The sequence below is a fragment of the Linepithema humile genome, chromosome 6 (assembly GCF_040581485.1).
Source record: "Linepithema humile isolate Giens D197 chromosome 6, Lhum_UNIL_v1.0, whole genome shotgun sequence".
NCBI lineage: Eukaryota > Metazoa > Arthropoda > Insecta > Hymenoptera > Formicidae > Linepithema > Linepithema humile.
The window spans coordinates 28,058,213-28,078,942 of NC_090133.1; the positions used below are offsets into that span (position 1 = coordinate 28,058,213).

At 29.2% G+C, this 20,730-nt stretch overlaps 1 protein-coding gene across 1 annotated transcript; it reads right to left on the reverse strand.

Moving 5' to 3' along the window:
- Window positions 1-4,667: 4,667 nt before the first annotated feature.
- LOC105671440 (sodium/potassium-transporting ATPase subunit beta-2) lies at window positions 4,668-16,104 on the reverse strand. The gene is made up of 5 exons (XM_012365625.2): window positions 15,307-16,104; window positions 9,648-9,908; window positions 9,314-9,495; window positions 8,740-9,013; window positions 4,668-8,213 (listed from the first exon to the last, which is right to left on the reverse strand). The coding sequence occupies exons 1-5, from the start codon at window positions 15,431-15,433 to the stop codon at window positions 8,110-8,112; spliced, it is 948 nt and encodes a 315-aa protein (XP_012221048.2). The 5' UTR covers window positions 15,434-16,104; the 3' UTR covers window positions 4,668-8,109.
- Window positions 16,105-20,730: the final 4,626 nt, after the last annotated feature.

The window sequence follows — 20,730 nt, forward strand, 5'->3', positions numbered from 1 at the left end:
GCGCCGGCGGAGCGACTTTACGGTAAATAATAATTCATTCATTTGTTGAAGATGTTGTAAATATTCATTATTTTGAACGCAACTGTAATCTTGATTTATTTTCGTATTTTACAGATCATCAACTATGCAGATCAACAGAACGACAACTCCGCTGCTGCGCATCGATCGGTGAGTTAGTCTAATTAGTCTTTTATTATTAAGATAGTGGATCAAACAATAGTGTAAAAATATACTTTCCAAACACTTTGCAGACTGTATAATTTTTATCGCTTTATAATATTATAATTATATCAAAATTTTATTCTCACGTATTTTTTTCAAATATTTCGAATTGCACGTGCATTTATTTTTTAAAAACGAAGTACTTGTTTTTTTAATTATATAATTTTATATTAGATTATAATTATAAAAATCATTAAAAAATATGTAACCTGCAAAATGCGTTGTACAAAAAAAGCAAAGTGTTTCTAATTTTGATTTCGATTGAGCCCGAACAACTTTCATCGGTCTAATAGCCCTTTGAATCAACACATATTAAATATTAATCATATAATATTAAAAATATAATCATATACAAGAATACTTTAAATAAAATTATGAAAAGTACACTATTTCTTTGATCCAACATCTTAAATGGATTGGCTAAGATTTAGATGCGTTGATGAATATTTAACCCTGGAACATTTCTTAAATATATTTGATGATTGACGGATCAGGGCAAGATATATTGAATTATTCGAAGAGTTTGTAGAATTTTTTATGACAAAGTTGAAAATAATTTTTATATTTTTATATATCTGTATTTAATAATGTATGCACAAGTTGTTAAAGATGGCGAAAAGTTGTCGAAAACAACTATGCATATATTATTCAACAAAAATGACCCTAAACATGTAAAAATTGTTTTCAATTTTATTATAAAAATTATTACAAACTTTCTAAGTAACCCAATATACTTTTATCCCGAATAATGTATTTATGTTTGTTTATATATTTATGTTTGTTTATATATTTATTTATATATTTATTTATATATTTTTTTATACGAGAAAAAAATATAGAAGAAAAGAAATATTTAAAAAAGATTATACATTAAGATTATACATAAAATAAAAGAAAAAAATTGTTAATACACGGAAAAGAAGAATTTGCTGCCGCTAACATATTTAATATGCAACAGCAACGAATATTTTATTGCGATAGCGAAATTCTTTTTTTCTGTAACGTGTACTTTTATTTCTCCCTTCCCTACAGTAAGTGATTTATATCTTTTATATCCTTTCCAGGGTTAAATATTATACAAATTGGCGTTGAAAAGCAAAAGTAAAACAATTTTAAAATACATATATACATATCACAAATATAAATTAAAAATAAAAAAGAAAATTCTTTTACACGAACGTAAATATATGACGAAATTATGGTATATTCGAAATAATTTTTCTGATAAAAAAAGAGTGCATTTTTTATTAACAATTTTGAAATTATTTATTCTTGCTACACGCCAATTTCTTCGTTACCTTTCCTAGCCTACCCATGCATCTGTGGTTCTATGGCTTAGCACTAGAACTACCAAAGCGGTCAAAATAATCGGTTTATTTTTTTCAGAATTATTTAGAATAATTATTTAAATTTATAATGTTGCATTTCCTGAAATTTTTTCTGTGACTTGTTGCATTGTATTAAATGATTAAATTGATTAATGTACTTTTTCTCTTCATCACTTTTTATAAAAAAAAGAAAAAGAAATAAAAATTGGTATACGATGTTAATCGTCGATAGTTCCAGTGTTGATCCCATGGTTGAGCATGGACTTTCAAAATTCGTGGTCCCATCGATGATGGTTGAGCACAGATATCGAAACGTTGATATGATCGAACGATTGAATAATGGTCGACCATCAACACAAATTTCGGATGCAATTAGCGTCTTGCGAGAAACATCGAGACAGTCGCTCTCGGATTTTCGATGCAAATAGCGGTAACTGAGCTGAGCTCTGCGCTAACATAAGCATCACTCGAAAAACGCCGAGGTTGTTATCCTCGGAATTCTCTCAAGTGAGAGATGTCATTTGCGTGCACGAAAATGTGTATAACGTGAAATTAAATCGATAACTTATAAATTAAATCGTTAATCGTTAAATTGTTATTTTATCCGCGTTTCTCGGTTTATTTGATTTATATGAGTTTTCAGATATTTAGATCTCTTTTATTAGGTAGGATTTTCTATTAGATAGAATTGTTTTATTAGGTAGGATTTTTTGTTAGGCAAGATTAAACAATTTTATACAAATTTTGTATTCTTTTTATTTCTTTGCATCGATAAATTTTGAAACTTCTGCTTTGACAGTGAGTTTGTAATTTGTCGATGACAAAGATAATGACAAAACTTCGTGGGCAAACAGCAAGATTTTCTTTGGAAAAACGAAAAAAATTTCTTGCGCTAATAAAGCAATATATTAAAAGACGTTTAGATGCTGTTTAAATGTATAGAGAATAATTTTCACAATCGAGATAGTAAAGTTTTCTGCAATTTTATGAGATACTTTGCTCTTTTCAAATAAAATCTTTTAAATTTTCCATAAATCTTTTAAACGTTTAAACGCCTTCATTGACGTCTTAATAGCAAATAAACTATTATTTTAATTTTTATAATTGAAATTTCTATTTTAAATTATTTTGTTATATACTATTACGTATATTATCCTCTATTTACTTTTTGGTGAAAGAATTTTACGTTTATTTGAAGATTTTATTTGTATTCTTTTATGATTACTTATTACTTAAGCGATATGAATGGTTTTTCAATTTTTTACATGATTGCCGTCGTAGTTGTCGATCTCTTGTGTGTAAAACGATGCAAATGGAATCTTCAATAAACATAAATGTACAAAATAAAATTTCCAATTCGATAATACTCACATTCATTTGTTTTAGGTTATCGAACAATGGTATATTATGATAATGAAAAATGAAGAAGAGTTTCTTAAAACAAAGTCAATATTTTCTAGATTTTTTATTAAACGTTTTTATATTTCAGGTGTAATTTGTCAAGTATGATTTTTTAGACTTTAATATTTCTTTATACGTATATGTATATCTCCCACATATCTCCCACATAACACACATATCCAAAAGATGTCCAAAAGACATCTTAGAGATATCTTTGAGAGATACGATATCTTCGGAATGTCCCCCGAACGTTCTTCAAATATACATGTTGTTTAAGAAAATTTCTTAACGTGCTGTTTGATGTAACTTTATGAAAATTTTAATTTTCTGTCTTTATATTCATTTTCAGATTGTAACTTAATATTCTAATTTTTCAGATTTTAATTAAATAATTTTATTTTTCAAATTTTTATGTCATGTTTCTACATCTCTTATATTTGTATATTTTATATATTTACATTTTTTTAATGTTTCTAAGGAATTTTATTCATTGTTATTCTTTTCTATTTTCTCTATGTTTATAATTTATTTATTTTTTTGTAATATATATACATATATGTATTATAAATATAAATTAAAAATGAAAATGATTAGTTTTACACAAACGTGAACTGATAAATAATGGTATGTATATTTAAAATTATTTATTTAATAAAAAAAAGTACGTTTTTGATTAACGATTTTGAAATATATTCATTCTTGTTATACGCCAGTTTCTTTGTAATCTTTTTTACGTCCTTTAGGTCCTCGTGTTTTACGTCCTTACCTGAGAAAGGGCTAGGATTAGGTGTGAACGGGCCGTAACAGCTGAGTGTAAATGTAATAGAAAAAATTTGTCATATTATATCTATAGAAAAAACTGTTATATATTTCATCTATTAAAAGAATCGTTGTTTTAAAAGAATTCTACCATTCTATAAAAAATATATCAGAAAATGACGGCAAATGAGAATAAAAATTATACACATTATTATTATCAAAATAGAAAATTATTTTATATTTTATACAAAAGATTATTATTAAGTTATTAAAATATTTAAAAGCCAATAAAAATTAAAAAAAATTATTAATGCTGAAAAACTTGACGCGTTGCTACACTGAATAACACGTTAACATAATGTTAATTAATGTCTTATGTTTAATATTAATGCAAATGCATATTTTATTACAGTAAATAATTAGTAACACACAAAAGAAGATAATCGAGAAAGAGAGAAAAATAAATTTTACAATCAATGATACAATATTATATCTCGAAAATTCGTATTTTTATCTAATATATAATAGTTTTTTTAATAGATAAAATGTGTAACAGAGTTTGTTCTATAGATAAAATATAATATGACACATTTTTTCTATAGGTTTTTATGTACATGTGTGTATACTGTTCTAACAATCGCATGTATGTATGTACTTGGCGCGTTTTTGTACCTTTGCACATAACATTGTCATATTCAAAATGTTTGAACCTTGAAAGATGCTTGAAAAATTATTAGCTCCTTCTGCTAAAACGTTGCTGTTAAAACGTGTCATAGAAATGTTATCAATCTACATTTTATTAATCTGTATATTATTCAATATGTGGAATTTGTGCACATGTGAATCGATGGATCTGTGAATCTCTAGATTCGTGGATCTATTTAACATTCAAGCTGTGGTGTCGTAGATTTAGAGAAGCATTAGATATAAAGCAGTGATAAATAATAAATTCACGAATTAATAGATTTATGGATTTTAAGATCTATATTTTTACATAACTGATACTTGTTTACTGTAGTACATATTATTCGCACAGTGATATTAACCTAATAAAACTACATAAAATAATTGTACACAGAATTAGATACATTGTTTTGCAAGCTTTATTTTCGTTAGGAAGTATTCGTACTGATGATTCAATGTTCGTTTTTCGACATTTTGATCATTTAAGCTTCTAGAATGTATTTTTTCCCCTGTTAGAATATAATATCGTGTGTCGTTACGCAAAAATATACTACAATTTTTTTCGGCGAAGAAACTTAATACCTCATAGAGCACAAGACTGCGTAAAATAATAATAAATTATTAAGTAATTTCATTATATAATATAATTAAGTCATAAGCATTTAAAATTCTACATTACGTGACATATAACAAAATTAATATAAATTTTTCCGCGTTTAGTTCGAAATCGATGAAGTTTTCGATTTAAGTACATTCAGAAATCCAATGGTGGAAATTCGATTTACATACTTAGAGGACTATCACGATCAGTATTACTGCTAATGCATCAACAGTTTTAATGCTTTGGTTATTGATATATATCATTAACATTTTTTATATTATTAGTATACGATCAATAAACATTTTTCATACTATCACCTTATTTATGTTAAAAATTAGTAATCACTGATCGCAATTGTTCTTTCAAATTTTTTTTAAGTACAAGCTTTTCATTTCTTCGTTAATAATTATATAGCAGTTTTATTCAGAACTTTTTATTTATTAAGTACTAAACGTGAGTGACAGTTTCTTTACACTATCATAATATATCTCAATACAGAACTGATGGTGTTGCAATACTGTTTTTATCGATTGATCGCAAAAATATCTGTGAAATTGCGAATCAAATATTAATTTGTAAAATTAATAGATCCTTGGACTTACAGAAGATTGCATTTGCAAATTTTTGTATTCATTAATTTTTCAATATGGATTCTTAGGTCCACATACAAATCTTTAGATCTGTAGATTCTTGTTGATTCTTGCTGTTGATTCATAGATTCCTGAGTGTATAGATTCTTGCCCTCGTATATCCTCAAATAAGATCCTTGGGCCCATAGACTCTTAAATATACAGATCGTTAATATCACATAAATCTTTAAATTCATAAATTCTTTATATAAATCTATATATCATGATCTGTATTTCTATATTTTATGCATCTCAACGCATCTTCTCTTCTTTTATTTTATATATCTATGCACACACACACAAACTCGGATCTATTTTTGTCATCTTAGACTTTTTACATAATATAATGTTACAATTTCTAAAATATACGCATATTTTTAGTCAGATTTTTCATTTAGCGAATCGTAAAACGAGGAATTTCTTTGGATTCATACATTTTTGAACTAATAGAATGTTAAATTAAAAAGTTTTTAATTAAAACTTATTCTTAAATTTATGAAAATTTATAACTAAAATAAATTGAATTTAATACACTTGTGAATTTATAGTCAATGAGATAAAAAGGAAGCTTTAAAAGTTATAAGTTATTTGAAAATCTTGTTTTAAAAACTTCAATTTCATGTAATTTCTTTAAGTTTATAACATTTTTTATTAAATATTTTCCCAATATTTCCAGACTTTTGAACTTATTTACTCTAGTCTTAATAAATAAATAAATAAAACAATTTTTATGATGACATGATATCGGCAAACTTAAGTACAAGTTTTTGTTGATTATAGAATATAGAATTATTTATAGAATTTTTGAACATTTAAAAACTCAATAGGTAATTTGCGAATCCGAGTGTTGTGCAAGAGTCCGGTCACGTGAAAAAATGCATCATGTAGAATCCTAGATCATCATATATATTCAACATATTACTGGGTAGCAATAACCATCGATCGTTTTAACCGATCAAAACTTTTAATACTCATTCTTTTGGTAATAATATTTTTTTATCATATTCCATAGTAGATTTCAATATGATAACTCTTAATTTTAAGTATCAGTTGAAAGTACCCGAAACAAAGGGATACAAGTAACAATTTGTAATATATAACACACAAACATAGCACACAAATATTACAAGATTGCGTGCGCGCGCGCGTGTGTGTGTATGTGTGTGTGTGTGTGTGTACGCGCGCCAAGTTATACATGTAGATTTCTTATCAGTGATCAATGTTATGTTGCAAAATTACGTTTTAAGACATTAAGGTAACTTCAGCGTCATTGTTTTTACTAAAATCGAAATTTCTTACTAATTTCTAATCCCAAATTAATGACTCAGATACTTCAGCGCTTCGAACTCAACAGTATTTTAATAAACAAAAATTTGTAGAGAATTATATTGGTTAAGGATTTTACTGTATCTTATCGATATTGACAACATTGAAGTAATTTCGGAGAAAGTGTAACTTTTCACAACTCGTAACTGCATTCAACATATAGACATTGATGGGTGATAATAACTTTATCTTCACTTGTGTCTAATTTCTTCGGGAAACTCTATTAGCACCAGTGAAAATCTTTAATAACGTGCTACGGTTACCATTATCTCTTAATAGCAATTAGTACTGAATCTAATTCTTGCACTTGTATCCCTTTGTGCCTACTGTCTTCTATTAAAATTTACCGGGTACCTCTTTTCTTTGCCAATGCCCAAGAATTTCAACGTACCGACATGCCAAGATGTATCGTAGTTTGCGCGGGCAAAAGCATACTAATCTAATACATCTACATGGCTGAACTAAGATCATTGATCATTCGCGGTGCTATGAAAACTTATCGACCAAGCTCGTCGTCGTGAAAAGGAACGTGACGTGTGTGACGAAAAGCTTAAAAATCTACCTGGAACGGGCGTTCGACTTTAAACTAAAGCAGAATCTCTTTCTCGCGCGCGCGAATTAAGTATTGCGAACGATCAACTAGCCACTCAATCGAGATCACTCCGTAACACGACCCTGGCAGAAATAAGGGAGGATACCGTTCGACTTTTGTGCGGAATTGTTCGTTTCATCTTTGTTCTTCTCCGTTTGGTTTTGTGCACTTCTATTACAGATTTTATTGTTGTTTCATTCTATTATACTCCGTGGAGTTAATTTTCTCCTACTGTTTAATACCGCCTTTTTTTTCTTCTTTTTTCTTTATCCGTTTCCTTCTTTTGGCAACTAATAGTCTATGATGTTTATGAACAGTGCGATCGCGACTGTTGTAAATATATGACAAAGACAATGAATCGATGATGTGACAACAAGAGAGAAGAAATAAAGCTGATCCGGAACGGTATCGTCGGCAGATAGAAAACCGGATGGTACGGAGTGTGATCACGGTCGATCAACGAGGCAGATTAAAAAAAGAAACGTCTTCTCTCTGTTCTATTCCCTTGCAGCTTCCTACTTGGACGCGGTTGGTAGCAATGTTAATTAGCGATTAGCTGCAGCAGCTTTAGTCCACCATCAGTTCGAAGTGTACCGAACCACGCCTCTCGAATCTGTCGTGGTATATGTTGTGCGCCCATGCCTTGCACTCGATATTGATCAGTACTCCGTCTATAATAAGATCAATAATGTCAATTATTCCTAAATTTGCGATCTTTGCAAACCTTTTATATCCGCAATCCAATTGTGTAAGTTGTAAATTGATTTTATAGGCGTATGAATTAGCGATGCTTGACAAGTTATTAAGTTTCTTTGAAAATTTTAATGATTTTTTTATCAAATTCTCTTTATTTTCCAGACTATCCTCATAAATGATTATAGACTTGTAAATATCGCATCCGCGCTGACAGAAATTGGCATATTTTTGTCGTTTACTGTACCGCGATCAATACCGAATCGACTGCAAACGCATATTGAATAGTTCAAGTGGTGTCACGAAGAGAGCGAATCAACGAGAGATTCAGAGCTGTGAACGTATCAATTGAGACTTACGATACGTTTAGCACACTACACACAATAAGAATTAATCGATTGTTAGAGATATTTAAATCAATCGATTTTTTAAATTGGTTATTAATAATAAACTGTTTCCCATTTTGAGAACATTGCGTTAGATTAAAATAAAATATATACGTACACTTGGGCTTTTCGAAGAACACAGCTACGAGGGGGCTAAGATATCCCGCGGTATTCTTGAATGGAAAATAGTAACCGGGAAAACCACGACGTGGAATGTATTGAATCGCACCCATATTTTCTATATCGGCTGGATTTTCACCGGCGCAGGATACCCACACGGTGTCCATTCTATTGCTGCCTGATTCCTGCTTGATATGCTCCTTGAGATCCGCCGGCATAAAGTCCGGCAAATGGTTGGTATCGTTATAAAATTTCGGTAGCCATCCAAATATCTGAAATAAATTTACAGTACAATTGTATTGTGCCGATAACTTTAAACTGGATCCAGAGTCGTTTAATACTGAACTCTGTATTAAATCTAATAACATGATTAGAGCATGAAAAAGTAGATATAATTAAAGGTCTTTTAAATTGTTACAAGCGAACAACAATAAAATTATCCGAAATTTATAAAATTGTTAAGTTAGGTGTGTTCTTAATTAATCGCGAAGTATGACACTTGATGACTCTATTTAAATCTGAAGTTTTATTTAATTATAAAAAAGTTTTGCACAGAGAAAATATATACGAACCTTATTTAATTTCAAGAAAATGCAAGGTGCGGACTTATTATAGCCATATTTGTTGGCCTTCGTACATTGTCCCCAGGAGGACATATTTACATCGCAAACTTTGCCTGGCGGTGCTGGCCTACCGTAATCACAGTTTACTCTCTGTTCGACGCCATTTGTGCCACTAGGTGGTTTCTGGTATTCTGCACGGGAAATGTTTCTTTAAAGTATATACTCTCACAAAATAATCGATACGTAATCGGTGAATAGCTAAGTTTAATTTTTCAGACAAACATCGTTCGATCTCGCCACTGGTTTTATACTGTGAATTGCGTTTCAAGTGTGTTTCTCTCACCTTCCAAGAATTTGTCCAACTCTCTAGTCCAATGAAGGTAGTTACCCTCGTCGCTAGCCTTGTACCAAATCAAGGTACTTTCAACGTTGCTTTCGGGAGGCATAGGCCTAAAACCGAGACCAGGGTTGCTGCCGATCAATGAATTATCCAGCTGCCATTTAGGTGCGTTAGGGTCCAACGTCTGATAGAACACAGCGAGCATTGCACCGAAGAAGCCGGATAGGACGGCGTAGAAAATCACGTAGAACAGCAAAATCTTAGCTTAAAACATAATTATCTAATTATATTATTATCGAAGCTTCGATTTATAATCATTTTGATCTTAAATGAACAAAGTTAATGAATTTCTACTTGAAACATTTTAAATGTCATTGTGTGAAAATTAATAATTGTAAGTTTTTTTCCGAAGAATCTGCTTAGAAATATTAATTTTATTAATGCAAGCTGAAAATAAACCTACAAATGAAGCTAAGCATCGATTTTGATTAATATTGTGATGTAATACTGAATTTTTTTTTACTCTAAACAAAAGCTAATATATTGTTTTAATGCGCGCAATTGAATTAACGATTAAAACACGTAGATAAAGATTTATTGATTTATTTAATAATAAACTATTTACTGAAAAATTAACTTTACGTAATTTATTCTAAATATGATAGGTGTTAGAATACACGCTAAGTGGCATGTATTCTTTAAGATACAAGGTCTTATTTTTTTTTAGAACATACATTATGTAACTTCTGTTGAACGTATTGTATAAAATATTTCGATAAGAGACAAATTCTTTACATAAAAATATTTGTATTTCTTATTTATACGCTATGAACATTCAAATAATGTATATGCTTTGAATTCGGAGAAAAATGAAGATGATGCGTTGAACAACTTCATGCACGGATTACCGAGCTCTTGTTTTCTGCGTGTATCATATAGTTAAGTATATCAAGGCTAATTCTATAAAATTGATCGAAGTACTTGAAACACCAAAGTTTCTTTATTATATAATCGTAAATCGATTTTTATCATAGCTTTTTTTGAATCATGCAATCTATTATAAAATGACACATTTGTAATTTCTTTATTTTTATTTTTATCAGTTATCATGAATTCGTTATGGAAGATATTATAGAAATTTATGTAATTTTTATAATTTTTTATACAGAGATAAATTATTGAATTTATATAAGACAATGATACTAGCAATCGTGTTCTTATATGTAAAATATATTATCTGACTCTGGATTAATATTGAGACTGATCTACTATTGTTGCTATGACATGCTCGTCGAAGGTTAGAACACCGAGACAATTATGATCCAGCGCTTAATTGGTCTGAATTAGAATTGGCTAAGCGATGACATGTACGTTTGTTACACAAATTATTGACAAATAGACGCGCGTGTGTACATAACAATACATTGTTGAAAAAAAATCACACTGTTCTACAATATGTTTTCAAAAATATCGATTAAACTTTCACATTGCAATATAAATTTATACTTCTGTTTAAAAATAAAAAGCTAAATTTTCATTTTTTATCTCTACAATTTACACAAATTGTTTTATAATTCAGAATTCTTATAGACTGATATTACTTAACGATAATTACAATCATTGACAATTGCTATCTTAAGTTTTACTGACGCTTTGTATGAGATAAATTGAATTTTGCTATCATATATCCTTCATGAGAGGCAAATTATTTAGTTCTTTTTAATTATATGCTTTTTAAAATAATAATTGTTATCTAAATAATTTAAACATTAAGAGAATAAAAGCAATAATTCAAAAATTTATATCAGTAATTTCAGTCTTTATACAAGGTGATCTATTATAGTCTTTCCACGCGATTATCTTCTGAACTATTTGTTATTCGAAAAATGTTTCAAATAAACCTTAGTGTTATAAATCTTCTTACCAAAGTTTTTCTAAAAAATTTTTTTACGTTTTTCAAAAGATATGCAAGATTAAATTCAAATGTAGAACATTCAACCACATAAACTGATTCTATTAACAGCGCGCAGACGCTAACACTGTCTAGTATATAGAAATCCGACTATACAATTTCTGCGAGATGGTGATAGAGACGGTTCATATTGATTTTGGCTGAAATCGATCGACCTCAACAGAAAAGTAACGGAGAGTAGAAAACAATGGTAAAGTAGGAAAGAAAGAGGGAGGGAAAGGTAGTGAGAAAGAGAGAGAGAAAGAGAGAGAAGATTAGCGAAGAAGCAATAAATGTTTAAACTATAAAAGATATATGTGAAAAAAATTATATACATCAAGTAAATAAAATATTGAAAGGTTGAACTAAATTATATTCCAATATCACAATGTATATTTCAATTTGTACGAGATGCGTTCGTACTTATCTGTCTTTTTACTGTAATCTGAGACAAGAGAGTATAATGATAAATTAACGGAAGTCCAGCAAGGTCGAACACCTCTGATATACGAGCAAAGGAAGCCGTAGACTCTGATTTTGTCGGATTTCGTCACAAACCATTCAACTAAAGTAATAAATAATTACAATGCTACACTATGGTGTATTATTTTTATGAAAAAGAATTTAAGTATATTAATTCTTACATGCATTGCAATTATCTACCAAGAATAAGCTTTTAAATTATTTATTAATCTTTAAAGGATTGCGAAGCGTTATAACGAAATAAATATATTTTGAAGTAAGCTTTGCATTATGTATATTGGATTGTTGGAAAGTTTTTGTTTTCAATTTTATTTTCATAAAAAATTATAAAATTTTTTGAACAATTCAATATAGTTGTACTTTTTCAAATCTATTGTGTAAGCTGCATATAAAGATCTAACATAGTAACACAACTACTTGGCAGCATTTATCTTTTTCAAAATAAAATTTTATCTTTATAACACAAGTGCTACTAATATTGATATAAAGGGAAAAAATCACAACAATCGTTATTTTTCTCTTCCACTAGATGATTTCTATGTTTAAAATTATTATTTTCTTGTAAAATTTAAGATAAATTTCATAAAACTACTTCATTGAACTATTATATTTATAAAATTTACATAAAAGTCATGCTGGCCGCGCTTTTCCTCATATATTAATAAATTTATTATAATTATCAATAATTAAAAAACAAAACAAAATAAAAATATTCAAATTATTAAAAAATATTTTACTGGTTCAACTAAACACACACACAAATACGCACTCTTTTTAAATATAAATAATACATATATTAAATAAAATCAGATGTAATACATATAGAATGCTTAGATAATGAATTATTTTGAATTGTTTATAAGTAATATTTACAAAAATTAAGTTAAAAATTTGTTGAATTAAAATTGTTTGTTTTAGTTTACAAAAATAAAAGCAAAGTACTTCATTTAGAAACAAAAGAATAAAATAATCTGTTACCGATAAAAAATAAGTAAAAATTAGTCTTTATTTGATGCTTATATAAAGAGTCAGTAAATAAGGAAAGTATGGCTGCGTATGTAATACATATCTCGCTAACAATAAGGTGTAAAAATCCTGTTGCAAATGCTAATTTAGCAAAACAGGATATATGCGTAACATTAAACACAGACTATTAATAAGAGATATCCAAGCTATATCAGTATTTAAAAACCTCAGCAGCTAAGAAGCTCGTACTTATCGCGTAAGATATTTTTCATTTGCTGCCGCTCTAATGTATGAGGAAAAAATATATCATCAACCTGTACCAATACATTAAGACCTTGAGTCTAGCTGATATGTAAACATTAGCTCACAGAAAATGGATGAAGATAATCCCAACATGCATGGAAAAATATTCTCTTCTACATACATTAATTAGCAAGAATGAGAGAAAATAGTACCAATTATCTTCATTGCTTTCATCATCATTTTACATTTGCCTCGCATTTTTAATTAGTTTGATAATATGAACGTATATATTGAAAATATATATTGAATTAAATTAAAAAAATGTTAGTACAAATGTAAATTAATAAAAGATTATTTTTTTATTAAATATAATTGTTTGTTTAAATATAATTGATTAAATATAATTATTTATTACCTTCACTTTTAATTCGAAATTTTTTAGTTTCCAAGCGCTTACGTAATTTCTAGATTACATTTTAATTTTTGTGTATGATTTATATTGTTAAATATATAGATATGTAATTAGACAAATACGCGTAATTAGATCTTATGTTTTATTCGTTCAATTGTGTGCTTTTGGTACTAATTTTGCACTTTTCTTGGATCACTGTGTATTTTACAATGAGGATAAACAGTATTGTGCACGAGCGAAGTCTTATGTGGAATTCTTCCGATAGAAGAAACTACATCTTACATAACTATCGCCGTTCGCCGTTCAATAAATCTTCATCTCTGTAAGTGGATTCTTTTGTATAATGATATAATATTGAAGCTAGTGCTATTTAAAGAAGCAAATCAACTTATATGTAAAAAACACAAATTATGTAACAATATAATGTCGAGTAAATTACAATACACATGCGCCGATAACAGTTCTTAGATATTAAAATCATTAAAAATTGTTTTTAGTAAATGAAACAATATGCACATTAATATATGCATGTGAATAATTAAAAAGAAATAAAATTCCAAATTAAATTATAATAATCAATTAAGTTAATCATCATCAACATATTATAATGTATGAGTTTCGATTTTTTGTGGATTTAACTATTTTAAATGTTTTATTTTTGCACATAAAATCAAGTTATTATAATAATAAGTATTAAAAATGTCGAAATAAAACTTTTTAACGCGGAAAATATGACAATGGCGTACAACTACCATCATTAATGTGTTATTACGTAATGAAACGTTGTCGCACAATTCGATACTCGCATTTCTCTATTAAAACTTTTATAGTTCTTGGAAATAAATGATTCATATAAATTTAAAAATATCACTTTTCGCCAATGATTCATGTTATAAAAATAAAATATTCAAAAATAAAGGAAGCGTGCGCTAGTGACAGCACAATTGAACATTGATCGCTAACGTATTCAAAAATAAAAAAATATATTATAATAAAAATATGTTTAATGTTATCAGTTTCACACACAATTACTAACTATTATTTCATTAATTTTTTATATATTATCAAACTCAACGTGTTAATTGTTGAATAAAATAATATAATATAAATGTGAATTAATATACAAATAATTGGAAGAATGTAATATTTTGCACAATCAATCTATTTACAAGTCCTTTCCTTTATATGTACAGATTATTAAACTGTTAATTAGATTAATTTAGCACACAAAGTATACATTATTCTATTTTTAAATTATTGAAATTTTTTAACGACGCTACACGCCAAATGCAAATGATTCACTCTCTATCTAACATGACTTTTGAAGAATATATTATGTGTTTATTACAACTTTATATATATATATATATATATATATATATATATATATATAAACTATTGACATTTATCTACAAAACATATCAAAATCAGATGCTATTATTGTTATAAGGAATATTCCGACTTCTATAATTAATCAAATTTTGACAATTAAAATCAATAATTGGTAGTTTGATCTGAAGGGTAAGTGAAAAATGTAAAGAATAAAGTCTACGCGAAGAGGGAATAAAGCTAATATTAGCTGCTATGAATACTGCTGTGAAACTCACCCCAACTGGCGCCGGTACGCCCTAAAAATTGTCCCGTCTCGGAGTTCCAGACGAAGACTCGAAAGCCCTCCCATTTTCCAAGCTTCGGCGGTGGAGTGTAATACTGTTCGACTTTCTTGCCCTCCATCTCGCTCTACGATTTCGGACGGTGATAAAAACCGGAAAAGTGCGAGAATGCGGTGAAAATTTTCCAGAACGACAGAGAGAAAATGTGAAAGAGGCGCGCTGCCACTCGCGTGCTGGTTCCTCTGGAGTGCTGCGGTAACTTCCCTTCTCCGGCGGATCACGTCGGTCGCGATCGAACAGCTTCGCGGGCGAGGGCGCAAAGGAAGGAACGGTCGCGGCGATTCGTGCCACTGTGGAGGAGCCGCTGCTCTCACGGAGACTCCCGTGTAGTGAGGCAAGGGGTTGAATATTGAGCGATCGAAGCTCTGGCTTGACCCACGAGAGCAAGAGAAAGGGAGACGGAGATACGGAAAGGGATGACGGAGAAAGAGAGAGAGGAAGTTTTTCCCCGCGCCGCTCTCTCGTCCTTCTTCACTCCACGATGTACTCTCTATGCCGAGGTAATGCGCCGGCGTGACCACGCAGCGCGTCAATACGTGGATTTCTTTAACACCCCTCCTGCGGTGCGCGATCACCCCTGTTATCGTCTCCCTGCGCGAATCACGACGAGGTGGCTCCACTGACAACGGCGAAAGCCGTTGCTCGCTGATCCCTTTCGCACCACCCCGTGCGTTCTCGGCCCGACCGTTTTGATACTTTCGATCGAACTGCTCGCGATAGCGAGCTTACGCACGACAGTGCCTAACGGACTCGCGTGTATAAGCACATTGGAGTCTCCCTCTCTTGCGAAGATAGAAGACGGGAGAGAGAGAGAGAGAGAGAGAAAAGGGGGAACGGTTAGGGGGAGTAGGAAAATAGATAGTAGGTCACGTGGAGCGTTTGACAGTCTTGATAGCTTGAGAGCATGACGGCGTGAACTGAGCTTTTCTATGATCCTCAAATCTCGAACTAGCAGCAGGCGTAAAACGTTGCCACGCAGTTATCGCTCGGCGATATACGATGACTGTTACTCGATATCCTTTTCAATGCTATATGATGATGTAGTGCTGATTAAATGCATTTCTTGTTTGACCGTGGTAATGTATCTTATAACCGGGATTGCATAACTTTAGAATTCCACAATACAACAATGTATTTTTGTTTCTCGAAAATTGCAACAATGCGAAAAGTGGTTTCTTTCCAACACTAAACTAAGGCATTTAAATGGTTGACAACTAAATAGCACCGAACTTAACAGCGATTAGAATCGTCGCTTAAACGTACGGCATGATCGCTTGGATCAACAGCGTTTGGCAACAATAATAATCCAAATAATCTAAGCAGATTTTGAAGCTGCTCTGCTAAATCAAGATCGCACAGATGTTTCAATTCACTAATGATATTAAGATATAATCAAAACTAGTTGATTTGCGATCGTATCACAAAGACCCTGCAAACATCTGGCTGCGATAGCAGTTATTACGCGAAGACTATCCCGACTAAAGCAATACGTGAAATCCACGTTATTGCCATGTAGATCGGCATCGTGGAATCCACATGGATATTCGAGTGAATAATAATTATGGTTTTTGTTTTATTATTGATCTAATAAACATTTATAGGCATCTATAAAATGTCTATTAGACGGTTTTTCGACCTGTATTTTTTACTGGGTATAGAATAATATTGTCTTGTTCAATACGAGTTTACCTCACCTGCAATATATACAGAAATCAAAATATTCATAAGTTGATTATCCATTAAAAATCACATTACGATAAACACAACGATATACCTCGATTGATCAATCATTATCTTTAGTAGAAATTTCCACATGAAATCTACATTGACATTTCGAGATTAAAGTACTTCGACGTAGTGAAAAAAAGAACGTTGCATCCATATGAATAATTCGTGGATAAATCTATATGTAGTCCACGTAAATTACGTGGATTCGACATGGATGTGACGTAACTATTTTTCTCGGGATTGTGCGAAAGCGAAATACTAATGAAATAATCGCATGAATCTACATGAGGAATACAAAAGACTGTAGAAAATCGACTATTTATCAAGTAAATTTAATTAATGCTTTAGAATCTCAGCCACCAATTTTATAAAAATGTAAAAAGTAAATAAGTATAAACAGACATTTGTCCACTACTTGTGATATATGATTCACCGATAAGCTGCCGTTTAATCATTTACATTGCAATTCTGCGAAAAATCATCGAGTTTTAATTCTAAAAAAAGCATTTTAAAGTTAAAGTTTGAGACTGAATTTTTCAGATGAATTTTTAAACTTAGAATTTAAGATATTTTATTTTATACCTAATTGCATGTACGTATATTTATAATTATTTACAAATCAAATCGACTTGAAATGTTCACTCTCCTATTTCGTACATCCGCCAGACATTTGATTTGATTTTAAAAGGGAAATTAGGAAAAACGTTTTAAAAGAAACTTTTTTTAGTTATGGTATAAATATAAACGTTTATTACAGTAGTTACAGTTTTTGATAAGGAACGCGAACACTATGCATAGATTTCCGGTATATGATTAATTTATATACAAATAAATACATAAATATAGTAACACTAGAATATATTTGTGTTAGAAATAATTATTAATCGCTAAATACGTTTTTTTCTTGTATTACATCTACGTTTCCTTCTTATTCAAAGCCGTGTAATAATGATTCTTATCTAAATTTAATAATGTAAATTCTTAAGTTCTTCAAAATTATAATATTAAATTTCTGTTTAAGCAAAATCTAATATTTAACATAACTTAATACACGTATAAATAAAAGTTGTAAAAATAAAAAATTAAAAAATTATTTTTTAGATCCGTTATACTCAATCTACAATAATATCGTCAACCATAAAAAACCATAAAAAACGTACCATATAAATTTTTAAAATTTTCTTAATATATTTTATAGTTTTAGAGATATATTAGCAAAAGTTATATTTAATGCTATAATCGTGTTCCGTAATTAGAAAAATTAAATTTATATATTTGTTATTAGGAAAAAAGAAAGTTATTTATTAGATTTCTTAAGCGTAATTAACTGATTGTTTAGAATAAAAATTACTAATTTTATTTTCTTCCAGATCAAATAACATTTTAAACACACACACATTTTTTTTTATTTATGATTTTAAGTTTTTTTCAAGAATTAAAATAAATTTTTTAAAAAGAAAACAAAGATTTTATCGAGAAAAAATTATTAACATACAAAGTATATTTAGATGTTCTCGATAATTACGTTTATAGGAATATAATTTTATTCAAGTACTTGAAAAAGAGATTGAATACATAATAATCATAAGCTATGCATTTAAGAATAAGGTTTCTTCAACTATCTATTTCGAAGAGTACGCTTTTCGAAACCTAGATGTTTTTATTTATTTATAATTTTATTACTTTACTATACATCTTGTACTCCCTTTACATTCTTGTGACAATTGCGTAATCTAATATCTAGAGTACCTCGTGAATTTCTTTTTTGATTAATCTTTTCTATAAATTTTCTTCAATTTATTCATATTCACAACTTATAAACATTAATATGTATTATTCACAGTCACTATACAAATTTCGTTCGACACATTTTGTTGATATATATTTAACAACGGACGTAATCAACTTGTCTTAATACTTGAGAAGTCAATGTGATTATTTTTTTTTTTACCTCCATCAAATTTTTAACTAGTAACCTTGATAGAGTCTTGTACTTTTTTTTTTATTTTCCAGCCATTATGCTTTCTTACGTTTGGCAGTTCTAGCCTAATTGTAGTATTAGAACGATCCAAGTTAATCAAAATATATGTTTTTAAAATGACATTATATCAAAAAACTAATATTGAAATATTTTATTGACCTTGCTTCGGATTTTTCAATAATTATCTGGAAAAATAAAGATCCGCGAAAATAAAATCATATCTTTTTCAATCTTTCTAATACTCGTTATATGTACATGTGCGACAGCCGTTTCTCTAACATTCTTGTAATTTTTTAACAGTAACAGGAACTGCAATATATAATGCCCAATCGTGAACTCTTTTAATATTCGCTGCCGGTTTTTAGTAACAAATAAATTAATCCTAGAATATTTTTTCATCTTTCGGCTATTGATCCTTCGTCGCAAAAATCTACTTAATGCAAAAAATGCAGCATAAAAAAACTATAAAAAACAATCAGTGCCAAGTGCATAACAGATACTGAAGAATTATCTGATATCTTTCCAGCTACAGATTTTATGATAAATAAGAAAAAGAGTGTGAATCTCTACACACACACACACACAGAAAATCTCTTTAGTAAAAAACATTTAATAACATTTAATAAAACATTTAATACTAGGAAAAATCACAAAGTAAAGGAACTTATTTGAGTCTCAAATCAACTGATATCCCTTTACTTTACGACTTTTCTTATAGTCAAACTATTTTCCAGATAGTCAAATGTTAGTAATGTCGGCAGATTGATAGCAAATTTAATTGATATTAAATTAGATCAAATTCCAATCTGCCAATTGCTAACATTTTGCTTACTGGAAGCAAAATCTTTCGCAATTTAATTTTAATAATAGATTTTCTAATCAGTTTCCAATTGATTTTTTAACAAAAATGTTAAGATCATAATTTATTACAAATTTTCAGTTTCAGTATTATATCTGTATAATTTTAAACATTATGTAACAAAGTTTCAAATTAAAATTTTAATAATATAAAATCCATTTGTTTGTGTATAAGTGAAATTAAGTATAATATACATATGTGATATTGCTATTTATATTTGCCGTTTTTTCTGCTTCAAATTTTGAAAAAATGTATTTATTAATTGCTCATAAGTGGAAAATCGTTGATACCTAAATATCTTCGCTAACATGTTGATTCCAAATTTTTCAATAAATTAAAATTAAGAATTGTACATAAATGTCATTTTCTCTCTTTTTTTTTAACGTGTTTATCATATTTAAACTTTCAAGTATTTTCATATTTTTGTTTGTTGTATTTTTATTAAATAGTTCCGTTGCAATGTTGCATAAAGGATTTAATGAGAACTATATGTATCATTAGCAGGAAATGCATATAAAATTAATAGAGAAATTGTGCAGCTTATTTTCGAGTCACAAAGCCTCATCGGACATTTAATGTTAAATTTGTTCATTCAATTCTGTTTTCGATTAATATCTTATATATCTTACACAGAGACCACAATATTTCAAGGGAAGTTCAAAAGAGTAAAGGAATTTTTTTTTAAAGTTTCATTTTCTTCAAATATTCTTTTACTTTTCGACTTACCCTCATATAAGTACGAAAGTGTAGCTAGAATGCATTACTTTGCTGCCAGAAATTTTATTTGGCT

Bases quoted from the DNA above. Each gene is read 5' to 3' on its own strand.
- LOC105671440 (XM_012365625.2), bottom strand. From the start codon at position 15,433: ATGGAGGGCAAGAAAGTCGAACAGTATTACACTCCACCGCCGAAGCTT. The intron at 9,496-9,647 runs GTGAGAGAAACA...TTTCCCGTGCAG, and splicing joins GTTGGACAAATTCTTGGAAG to AATACCAGAAACCACCTAGT. The intron at 8,214-8,739 runs GTACGTATATAT...ATCTTATTATAG, and splicing joins GTTCTTCGAAAAGCCCAAGT to ACGGAGTACTGATCAATATC.